Source organism: Morus notabilis, unplaced genomic scaffold (genome assembly GCF_000414095.1).
Source record: "Morus notabilis unplaced genomic scaffold, ASM41409v2 Scaffold2202, whole genome shotgun sequence".
Taxonomy (NCBI): domain Eukaryota; kingdom Viridiplantae; phylum Streptophyta; class Magnoliopsida; order Rosales; family Moraceae; genus Morus; species Morus notabilis.
This window is the reverse complement of record NW_010358156.1, coordinates 40,813-52,714: the sequence shown is the minus strand read 5'-3', so window position 1 is coordinate 52,714 and position 11,902 is coordinate 40,813. Positions and strand designations below refer to the sequence as shown.

Here is an 11,902-nt window from a genome sequence, read left to right as displayed (position 1 = left end):
CAAATAAAGGAAATGAAAGGAAGGCCAAAGGGGAGAGATTAAAATTAAAAAAAAAAAAAAAAAAAAAAAAAACCATGCAGTTACTGCATTGTATTTAATTGTTTCCCTCCACATTTTTTGCTTCCATTTTATGTAAACCTTAATTAAACCTTGTCAATTTACAATTCTCTTGTGTCTCCGTGAACTGCGAGAGAAACTGTCGATTGGGTCTCTCAGTTTTGCTGTCTTGAATTCTTCTGGATTTGCTTTGTCATGTGGTCATGTCAGCTAAAGGAAAGTCCACTGTGACAGAGAAGAGAGAGAGAGAGAGACAGAGAGAGAGAATATAGGAGAGGGACTCTTTCCTTTTACCCTTTTCTCAGTGTAGAGTACTCTTTCAAATTCCAGCCTTTCCAGAATTACTCTGTTTTTCTCTGTATAGTCCTCTCTTTTTTTTTTTGCCTTCTTCCATTAGATTACAATAGCTGTCACCATCTTTGAGGTATTTTTGCTTTTAACTTTTTATCTCTTTTGGCCCCTCACTGGGACTGTTTTTTCTCCCTATTATCTTTTTAGTGGGTATTTTTCTATTTATTTTATTTTATTTTTTAAAATTTTTTAAAGGGGTGGTTTTGACAGAGGAATGGTTGATAGTGAAGCAAGTCTACTTTTTGTCTTCTTCTCTGTTTGATTTATATTTTGCAAAACTACATTCCATAAATTTGTCTTCTAATCTCTCTTTATGTTCCCATTTCTGCTTTTTTCTCAGATTAGTAAATTTGTGTGCAGAGAAATGCTTTCGGAGTCTTAACATGGCCAGATCAAATCAAGGCTCGAGAATGAGATTATGTAGCGGTTTCATGATGGGTTTTTGCTTTTCTTTCTGGTAAAATCGAGGTAAGAGAAAAAGTCCTTTGAAGTCTCTATCTTTGCTTCTATTTTCGTTCATAATATTCTTGCCCAGTCTGTGTTTTTTTTTTTTTAAAATGTTTGCTTGTGTTTACAGAAGTAGGAGTGCCTGCAAGCTGTTCGTTAAAAAACCCAACAGAGGAAAAAAAACTGAAAAAGGTGAATTGGAGTGTCCATCTGATACAGAAAAATGAGAGATTTTCCTTCTTGTTTCGGAGAAAATGGAGTCCAAGTTGCTGATTCTTCCTCGTCAAACAGCTCTAAGAATGCCCAGAATTTGGTCACTTGTGTCTACCAATGCCGGCTAAGAGGAAAATCTTGCTTGATTACCATCACGTGGAGTAAAAGCTTGATGGGTCAAGGCCTGACTGTTGGAATTGACGATTCTTCAAATCAGTGTCTCTGTAAAGTTGATATTAAGCCATGGTTGTTCTCCAAGAGAAGAGGGTCCAAGAGCTTAGAAGCATATTCTAGTAAGATTGACATATATTGGGACCTTTCTTCGGCGAAATTCGGATCCGGGCCTGAGCCTTTGGAGGGGTATTATGTAGCAGTTGTGGTGGATCGGCAAATGGTTCTCCTCCTTGGAGATTTGAGAAAAGAAGCTTTTAAGAAAACTGGTGCCAATCCCGTGGCCTCTGATGCTGTTTTTGTGGCCAAGAAAGAGCACATCTTTGGCAAAAGGGTCTTCACCACCAAGGCTCAGTTTTGCAACAACGGTCAAAGCCACGATCTCGCGATAGAATGTGACACCATTGGGGTTAGTGACCCTTGTCTCGTGATCCGGGTCGACGGCAAGAATTTGATGCAAGTGAAGAGGCTCAGATGGAAGTTCCGGGGAAACCACACCATATTGGTTGATGGGCTTGCAATTGAAGTCTTCTGGGACTTACACAATTGGCTCTTTGGTGCATCACTTGGAAATGCTGTTTTCATGTTCAAGACGTGCCTTTCAGCCGAGAAGTTGTGGGCTAGTCAACCGCTGTCAGATCCGAATTCGATGCCGTGGTCTTTTTCGCAGAGATTTACTGATAGTAAAGGGCTAGGACTTGGCTTTTCTCTGATATTGTATGCTTGGAAGAACGAGTAGAGTAGAGGGCAGAGGTTCTTCGTTGAAGTTCTAACTGAAGAAACCTAGTGAGTGGTGATTCTTGTCAAACATGCTGTTGGATTATACCAAATTTAATTATATATGTGTCCATTTGTTCTTTACTATCCTTATTTTTCATTTAAGTTACTTGAGCCACATAATAGATGCAGACCGTTTTGTTTTCTGCTGGCTGTATATCCTTCATACAGCGTTAATTTCGCTCTCAATTTATCTTTTTCTCTAGTGAGCATTCTATTGAATTTACAGTTCAATTGCTTCGGAGAACATTGTTTGCCTTTTCGTTCATAATGATCTCATTCTCAAAGCAAGAGTAGCTGTTTAGAAACTGGAGAACACGCTTGCATTATTTCTTTTCTGTTTATTAACTATCAGGAAGATTTACTTTCATTTCTAGCACTGAAACCAGCACACAACACTGGATAAAATCTGAATTCCTCTGTGGGGTGTGGGGTTGGATCTTGTTATGGACATTTTCATGTGTGTGTTTGTACTTGTTTGGTGTGGTGGGGCTGATTTTGTTGAAGTACCGGTTATGTCACATGGTTATTTTCTCATATATGAGCTAGCACTTACTCAAAATGATCGGAAGTTTTGCATAAAATGATCGCTGGAAAAAGTGATATATTCCTTATCCTCTGTTCTTCAATAATCTTCATAAATTGTTAATCTCAGGTGATGTTTGCATTCTTAATAAGCCATGGCTCATCCGTTTCGTTTAATATGGTTGTATGAAAAAACTTATTAGATAATGTATATTAATGATTAGAATTTATTGTAAATTTATTGGCATTCTTACAAATTTGAATTGATCGTGCTGTGTTATGCTTAGGTTCAGATCAAGCCACAGTATTTAGCATCTTACCCTAAGTAACTGATTATGATACATCGTTTGTGCATAACAGAACATGCATTGCTATACAATCTCAAGATCCTTATATGCCCCTTTAGTTCTTTAATTTTGGAATTCAGATTCTACAGGAGAACAATGTTTTCGTGCCACTAATTATTTGTTTGATAATACTGAAACTTTTGCTATTTTAATTGCTTCTCAATCCACTAGTTCATACTTACACGGTTTCTTTAGTTTTTGTTGTTGTTGTTGCGTTGTCTTTTTTTTTTTTTGTGTGTGTGCGCGTGTTCTTTGTGGTAGTTGTGTAGCATATAGGCCAGAGGATTTCATTTGCATTTTATTGTTTCTTGCTTCTTGTTGGAAAGCTTGTTTGTTATCAAGTCATTTGGAGCATAGTTCTGGAGGTTAAGGAGGTGGAAAAAAAAAAAAAAACAGAGGTGATGCTGGTTTGGAATGGCTAAAGAGCTGAAACTTTATCGTGTCAATTTGACTATCTCTGTGTGCATAAAAGGAAGGAACAACTCCTAATAGGTCCTGATTTGAAGTTAAAGAAACATTGAAAAAACACGAGTAATCGGTCATTCTCGAGTTTGATCAGTTGTTCTTATGGAGGAGGCTGCAATTCTAAGAACAACATGCTTTGTCAATGATGCTTCAGGCCTCAACAGCTGAATATTACAAGTTCTATGTCTACATGCAAAAAGTAAAACTCGTGTCAATTTGACTAGTTTCTTTTGAGCATGTGGATTTTGACATATTCATGTCCTGATTGAAAACATTCATTGATTTTGATCTCAATGGTTTGGTTGTTGGTGTAGTTGAAAATCTTCTGAGTAACATCAGGCAATTGATTTCCCTGCTGAAATAAAGGTTCAGAACCTTGTACTTGTATTATAAGTGACACTTCCGTTTGTTAGATTACTAATATTTGCAACATACATTTAATTCATGTTCTTTAAAAGCCAAGGTATCATCTTGCATTTATGAGCTTTCAACTGCATAATGTATTGTGAACTTGTGATCAACATTTGTACGTTATTTTATTAATTAATGACGAGGCACCGCTCAAGGACAAGTATTTTGTCTCTTACTGAGCTATTATTATTGCCGTCCATTTGCAACTGAAACTTGTTGATCTTAAATTTCTCTAAATGCATCTTTCGTTTATTTCCCAAGGCATATCTAACCGCCTATTGAGAACTGCATACCGCTTTAAAACATGCTAATAAGTCATTAATCTTTATAGTCTTTTCTTATAATTGAATACTAAATTCAGATTACTTTTACGCATTGTTGTATATTCTTCTTGGCTTACATATGAAGAATAATCTATAAATCAACCTTTAAGAAGGCCTTATGAAATACAGTCAATTATGGATTATATATGTTTCTTTTTCAGCCTAATTTGCTGCAAATGGATGTCGAAAGACAAGACATCTCTATTCTCTAATTTTTAGGCATGAGAAAAACCCGAAACTTTTAGACTGTTGCATTGCTGCCAAGTGGTGGATAAACTGGTGCAAGGTGGCATATATCTGGATTTCTGATGGTGAGATAAATTGCATGCCCGTTCATTTCGCTGATTTAAATTTAGAATTTGAGTTTAAATGTGACTTTATGTGAGAATTTTTTACTGTAACAAAAAAGTTAGATATGACTGTTTGTGAGAGTTTTTTACTATAGTAAAACTTGAATTCTAAACTCAAATCAGCGAAATGAACGAGGCATGTTTAGTTCGTTGATTCGAGTTTTTAATTCGAGTTGATGTGTGATTTTATGTGAGAGCTTTTTACTGTAGAAAAAAGTTAGATGAGACTATTTCTAAGAGTTTTTTACTGTAGCAAAATTCAAATTCTAAACTTAAATTAGTGAAATAAACGGGGATAATGAACTTCTAGAGATGGAAAATGGTTCCGGTTAAACCCCAACTCATAAATATCAATATATTTCAACTACCCTTTTCATGGGTCGTGCTGAGGACTAATAATTATGTGAACGTGGCCTAAACTCATTTTACTTAATACAAATGAAAATATGACGCCTAACCAGTATATGCTATCCTAAGTAGGACCAAATAACACATCCCAAACCTGACCATAACCATGTAGAAAATAATAACTACGCTCATTTCGCAACTACAAGTTGCAGGTTTAGTTTAACGGTAAATTTACATGTCAATATCTTTAATGTTAAATTGATAAGTGTAGTTGAAGATTTAACTTAGCAGTAAATTTACACTTTCACTTTTAATTTAAAATGTAGATTTCAATTTTCAACCCAAAATTTTTTCCTTCAAAAAAAAAAAAAACAGAGAGATAAACAAGTGTTGTTAAAGGCGATGTTGCATTGTATTAGTGATAACAAAAATGTATTGTCCAGCAGAATCACCATTCTAAATTAGACTTTGATTAACGTGCCAGGAAGTGCACAATCAATTAGTGCCATGCACATGTGGTGGCCTACAATAACATGTAGCATCAATATGGATGAAAGTCACATCCCATATTTTCTTTTTTGTTTGTCACATCTAGTTGTTTACTTAACATGAGCCTTCTTCTCATGTACTGAATAATTACAGTCCTCTCTAACAATACCCAACTCCGAACCTACCCTTATCTCTATCTCCTAAGTTATAGCAATTTATTGGACAGTCTTGTTTTATTCAGCCCAACTACTGGTCGAAAATACTCAAATGATTTATGACTTATTTAAAAGGCATATTCAAACCGTGATTTTTAATTTTAATTTTTTATAAGATAAAAACACTATAACATAATCAATGATTTGAGTTTAAGGAGACGTTTGGTTCATGAATTAGATCATGTGATTAGAACTATTTTTGATTTACGTGTATTTTTTATGAGAGAAAATACTGTAACGAACCATGAACCATGATTTGAATCCTCCAACCAAACATCCCCTAAATATACGAAATAAACGAGTCTTATCTTTTTTTTTTTCATTTCGGTTTCTTATTTTTTCTATCATGGGGCCAAACATCCCCTAAATATACGAAATAAACGAGTCTTATCTTTTTTTTTTCATTTCAGTTTCTTATTTTTTCTATCATGGGATGTTTTGGTTTTTGACGCAGTTTTAGGGTACGTTTAGTCTGATAATTTGAGTTAAAATGTGATTTTATGTGATAATTTTTTACTGTAGTAAAAAAGTTAGATGTGACTGTTTCTGAAAGTTTTTTATTATATAAAAATTCAAATTCTAAACTCGAATCGGTGAAATGAACAGGGTCTCAACACGTCGTACGTAGTAAAGAGGGCTAAATAGTGACAAAGTTGTTATAGAGTTCTATCCATTTGAGGAGTGATAGGGAGGGAAGGGGACCATGACCATGACCCCTTCTTATAGCCAGATACATATTTGAACATTAGCAAATGGAAAAATAAATAAAAAATAAAAAGATAAATATACTGTAAATTGCACCACATATGTCATCGATGTTGTGAACAAAAAACAGCTAATTGAAAATTATTGTTCCCATGAAAAGACAAAGAAGAGGTGCTTTCCTTTGCTTAAAAGTATTACAAGAGGATACAATTATCGTAGCAGGGAATGGATTCTTATTTATTTGGATATAAAGTTTTATGGTACTATAAAGAACCAAATTCTGAATTTCTTATCTGGCGGATAAATGCCATAGTGTGCCTAAAGAGCATATATTGACCTTACTAGGTCTTCTGAAATTTTTGTTCAGATGTTTTTAGCACAAGTTTTACTCCATTATAACTTACAACTCCTTACTCCGTAGTAATATTTGAAGTTTGAGAGAATAGGATTTTTATGAATGGTTTGGCCAAATTCCGTTACAATATATTTGTCTACAAATTTTACAAAACTGTAAAGAATAACAAATGACCTAAAATCAGCAAATGGTAAAGATCAATGTCTCATTCGCTTTGCGAATTTAAATTTTTAATTTAAGTTGAGATGTGATATTCTTTTAAAGTTTTTAACTGTAATAAAAAAGTTAAATATGATATTTTTTAAAAATTTTTAACTGTAAAAACTTATAACTGAAAATTCGAATCAGTGAAGTGAAATGAACTGCGCTCAAATAAATGTCATGATTTTAAATCTCATGAACCACGTATTTGACTTTTTTTTTTTGTTTTAATCAGGCAATGCAACCATATATACATGCGTGATAATATTTTGACATATATATACACACATATATAGCCAAGCTGGTAATCAATCATCATGGTCTGGATATAAAATGGCCGTGATTAACGTTCTCAAAACGCGTTTTGCATGTCAGTAAAAGACCAATCAAGTCCCAAGATTTCAGCATGGATGAGACTTTTTTATTGATATAATTATTATTTTTAAAAGTAAAACTAAACTCGATTTCTTTTTACAGCAAAAATTACACCAAAGCAGTAATTCAGGCTTGTTTACTTCACTGATTTAAATTGAGATGTAATTTTATGTAAAAATTTTTATTATAACAAAAAAATTAAATTTAATTATTTTTAAAAATTTTTAACTGTAACAAAACTTGAATCAGTATAATTAGTGAACTGTCAGTAAAACATGGACAGCGATGAGCTGGCGCACAACGATAGAATTAATTCTTGAGCATTCCTTTTTTGAGGCTTCCAGGTGTCATACAGCTGGATTATGCTTCACGCGAAATTACGTAAATAACCCACGCCATTATATTTAACTAACCACGTGTACGCTTTCATCATCTACACTAACGACGTCGTTTCCACCTGTCGGTTGTGCCATCTCAGAATCGCCCATTTTCTTGTGGGCAGAGAATAAGGTACGCGCCAACTGACCGTTATGCCCATTCCAACGGTCACCTGATTCATCCAAATGATGAAAAGGACAAGAAGTCAAAGCCTTGACTTGGGGACAAAATCGTCACACTGACCGAATGGAGAAATTCCAAGTTATGTAAATTCGGTACTGTTTCGAGGGTGTTTCCGCAATTCTAGGAAATTGAAGGAGAAAGAAAACTGAAATCAGGAGAAAGGGAAATAGAAAAGAACAAGAAGAAGGCGGAGAGAAGTGCACGCTTTCGGAAAGATTATTTTCTTTTGTGTTTTCGTCGGTTGAGAAATAAATTCAAAAAAATATCTTTACCCATTACTTTATGTTGGTAACCGAGTCATGGGCGAGTCAAGCGACTCAGTTTCCATTGACATTGATTTGATTCCTTTAGGAGGCAAGGTAATCAAACACTTATATCTTTCTTTAATGGGTTTTGTTAATTCTGTGTTATTTTTTTATTTCTCATCTTTGGTTTTAATATCTGCAATGCAACAACATTTGCAGGAATGTGTAGTGAAAACAAGCAAAGGTTCAATCTCAGTTTTTGTGTGTGGGGATCAAGAAAAGCCTGCTCTGATTACATACTCTGATGTTGCTCTAAATTGTATGCTTTTTTATTTATTTATTTTTTATAGCTTCTGAATCCAAAATAATTGAACTTAGTTTCTGAAGGCAGTTTAAGTTGTCATTAATGTCTCAAGTATTACTTGAAAGATTGTTTTTTTTTTTTTTTGTATGTACAGATATGTCTTGTTTCCAGGGTCTGTTATTCTGCCAGGACGCAGCTTCTTTGCTGCTTCATAACTTCTGCATTTACCACATTGATGCCCCTGGTCATGAGGTCAGAGTCAAGAATCAAATTTCTGTTTGTATTTCTCTCTATTCATTGTTGTTCTTATGATAATGTTGGCAAATCTTAATGGATTTCTTGTTCTTGCCATTTGTTTAAGAGTCCTTGCAGTTAGGAGCTGATGTGATTTCTTCAGATGTTCCCTTGCTTAGCGTCGATGACCTCGCAGACCAGGTTGTTGAAGTGCTCGATTTCTTTGGGTAATTCCATTGATAATTCTTTTAAGCTAGTTTTGCTTTTAGTTGATATAGCCCCAGAGGATAAGATTCACGTTAAGATGTTGGATGCCATTGAAGGGATAAAGTTAAGACTAGGAAGGTTTACTTTATTAACATTGATGCTTAGCTTGAAAATCATGCTTAATGTTACTTGAAATTCACTAATCTATTTGAATAAAGACACCCCAATGCTTCCAAATGTTTAGTGTTAGACATTATCCATTTGGGTTCATATGATGTCTGACTTTTAGTTATTTTGTGTCATTCAAAACAGAACAAGTGTCATTTAGCGGTTTTTGAATATTCATTATGGTGCATCTTGTAAAGGGTGTCGCCTGATTTATAAAATTATAGCAGAAGTACTATTAAGTATATACCTTATATTGTATTCTTGTTTCTAGTCTTCTATCTTAATAGCCAGATCCAAAAGGTGTCCTTTACTGTGGTTCTCAAATGCAGGTTTTGTTTTTTTTTTTTTTGTGGCTGAAAATTGCATATTTTCTTAGCTCTACATTTTCTCCTCTAATTTAATCAGGTTGAAAGAGGTCATGTGCTTCGGCGTAACTGCTGGTGCTTACATCCTTACTCTTTTTGCAGTAAGTCACGAATACTGCGATATCTTTTGAAGAACTTTCTTGGTCTTATTTGATAAAGTAGTTATTTAAATCTTTGGCAGATGAAGTACAAAGAACGGGTGCTAGGATTGATTCTTGTATCTCCCATATGCAAAGCACCTTCGTGGACTGAATGGGTTTACAACAAGGTTGTTATCTCCTATTCATTATTACAAAGTGTTACCACCTGTTAGAATGTAAAAGAATCGAGGCAGTAATCAAACTCGTTGCTTTTATTGCACATGGAATTGATATAATGAAGATGAATGTAATTACATGTTCCCCGCTCGGAACTATATAAGCACGACCTTAGCTAGTTAATCAAAATCTCACTGTATGACACAAGCCGCCTTCTTATAGCTGTGTTTCTGCTGTTATGATAGCGTATGATATTAAACATAACAAAAAGGGGAAGATGTCATGTACATGTCCCACTCCATATTATGGAGAGCCAGTTGGCTAGTTAAAGTTTAGAACTTTTTGAGTCTCGACAGTCTTTCATTCCTCGTGAAGGATGTTACCATAGAGGCGTGATTGTTGTTAAATTTTCCTAAGATTTTCTCAATTGTGCCGTTTCAGGTCTTGATGAACTTGTTATACTTCTATGGCATGTCTGGTGTATTGAAGGAATGCCTCCTCCAGCGCTACTTCAGCAAGGTACCTATTCCAACTTACCTTCTCATTAGTGGTTTTAACCCTTATCCTGGTCCTTTTATTTTTTTAGGAACTTTTTAAAAATAATTTCATGTCTCTTACTTTAGGAACTTAGATGTGGCATGCATGGTGCAGAATCGGACATAATACAAGCTTGCCGAAGGGTAAGAAGCCTCGGTTTCGATAATATGTTCTGCATTGTTCTATAAGTAGCATTGATAAAGTCAATGAAGTGGTGATTTTATGAGTTTTATTGCCATTGATCATCCTATGACATATCATTGCAGTTACTGGACGAAAGACAGAGTTTGAATGTCATGCGTTTCCTTCAAGCAATCAATGAGTAATATCTTGTCTCTTCCAAGTTCCAATTCACGTTTTCTCTTTAATGTCAAATTACCATGGACCAAAAATACGGATTCTCAACTTGTAGGAATGTCTTGGCTGCATTTATTTTACAGGAGGCACGACCTTACGGAGGGATTCAAGAAGTTGCAATGTAAGACACTAATTTTTGTGGGTGAAAGTAGTCCATTCCATGCTGAAGCGTTGTACATGAGTGCCAAAATGGATAAAAAGAGCTGTGCTCTCGTAGAGGTAAGACTATCTTCAAACTTTTTCTTCTTTACCATCACGGTTTTGCTACAAAACCTATGCAATTACTCTCATGTTCTTGTTTTATCAAAATCTTATGTAAATTACGAAGAACGGTTTCCCGATTCTTAAAAGATGCTTGTTTAACTGACTTTATTTGTGTCATTGACAGGTTCAAGCGTGTGGCTCTTTGGTCACAGAAGAGCACCCATACGCCATGGTAGTTCCTATTGAGTTATTCCTGATGGGGTTCGGCTTCTACCGACTACCACATCTTGCTACCTCGTCAAGTAATGGTTCGAACCCCACCAGCCCGTCAAACTGCTCATGCATAGCGCCAGAACTTCTTTCTCCAGAGAGTCTGGGAATCAAGCTCAAACCCATCAAAACCCGGGCAGACACTGCTATTTGACAAACAAGGAGATTACATCCTTAAAGCTATTAAATTAAATTACATTATGCCACTTCACAACACGGGTGTGGAACCTCAACTTTGCACGTTCGTTATACATATATATAGCTCATTATATAGTTGTATAATTTTCTTTAGAGGAAGTAGGCTAAGTAGCAAAATTTTTTTAGCTGTATTGCTTGGGATAGCTTAGCTTCAAATTTTGACTAAATGAATTTATTTTAGAGTTGAATGTAGATAGATAAAACTAGGAATGTTTTACAAATGTGAAAGTAGGAGAATTCTTTTGAGGGGGAAGGGAAGGGGATTTGTTCTGTACCTATCATTCATTTTGTACTATTCTCTCTTTCTACTTGTATAATTCCTGTGACAACTTTACCGCGAAACCATCTGTCGTTCTGTTATGGAAGACATTTTGATATTTATTTCTCATTGTTTATGATTCTCTTTGTAAGCAGTTCTAGTTTTGTAGTTCTCTACCTTCCGAGTTTATTAAGGGATGCATGATTCAGCTCTACGATACTTTGGTGAAAAATAATTGAAAGGAAATGCAATTTTAATTTCTACGTGGGCTCTGCCTCGACCTTACTAGAATAAGGAGAATGAGACAAAAGGTGGTTGTTGATTATGAGAGTTAAGAGAAAGAAAGTGTAGATGAATGATAGTGCTGGAAGAACGGGCGGCGGGTCTGCCCAAAGCCCAAAAATTTTGGGGGTGGGCGGGCAGGGTCTTAAGTTTGCCCGTTTAAGTTTTAGGTTAGGCTCAGGCAGCCCGAAAATGAAGCAAAAAAACAAGCCTGCTACTGTGGAAAATTCATTACTTGAAGTCCGCATGAGTGACCTGCCTGAAATTTTTTAACAGTGTGTGTTGATTTTAATCTTAATTATAGTTTTAATATAATTTTTACAATAAAT

At 35.1% G+C, this 11,902-nt stretch overlaps 2 protein-coding genes across 4 annotated transcripts in view; both read left to right on the top strand.

Annotated features, from left to right (window-relative positions):
- The window catches only part of LOC21389608, a 2,278-nt gene extending 115 nt beyond the window's left edge, over positions 1-2,163 (top strand). Inside the window, exons 1-3 of one of the 3 annotated variants that reach the window (XM_024161558.1) lie at positions 161-481; positions 769-876; positions 986-2,163. In XM_024161558.1, coding sequence (XP_024017326.1) covers positions 1,079-1,978 — 900 coding nt within the window. In that variant the 5' untranslated portion in view covers positions 161-481; positions 769-876; positions 986-1,078 and the 3' untranslated portion in view covers positions 1,979-2,163. Of the gene's footprint in view, positions 1-160; positions 482-748; positions 877-985 lie in introns of those variants that run through there. The other 2 variants (XM_010091960.2, XM_024161559.1) reach the window with 2 other exon arrangements.
- Positions 2,164-7,831: 5,668 nt separating this feature from the next.
- On the top strand, positions 7,832-11,369 carry LOC21389607 (protein NDL2). Its single transcript, XM_010091959.2, has 11 exons — positions 7,832-8,045; positions 8,151-8,250; positions 8,390-8,487; positions 8,608-8,696; positions 9,250-9,310; positions 9,391-9,477; positions 9,908-9,985; positions 10,090-10,146; positions 10,270-10,325; positions 10,444-10,579; positions 10,749-11,369. The coding sequence occupies exons 1-11, from the start codon at positions 7,986-7,988 to the stop codon at positions 10,986-10,988; spliced, it is 1,062 nt and encodes a 353-aa protein (XP_010090261.1). The 5' UTR covers positions 7,832-7,985; the 3' UTR covers positions 10,989-11,369.
- Positions 11,370-11,902: the final 533 nt, after the last annotated feature.

What these genes read in the sequence shown, in the direction of transcription:
- LOC21389607 (XM_010091959.2), top strand. Translation starts at nt 7,986, where the DNA reads ATGGGCGAGTCAAGCGACTCAGTTTCCATTGACATTGATTTGATTCCT. An exon ending in CTCTGATGTTGCTCTAAATT is followed by an intron (nt 8,251 to 8,389) that starts GTATGCTTTTTT and finishes TTGTATGTACAG; the next exon opens with ATATGTCTTGTTTCCAGGGT. An exon ending in CTGAATGGGTTTACAACAAG is followed by an intron (nt 9,478 to 9,907) that starts GTTGTTATCTCC and finishes GTGCCGTTTCAG; the next exon opens with GTCTTGATGAACTTGTTATA.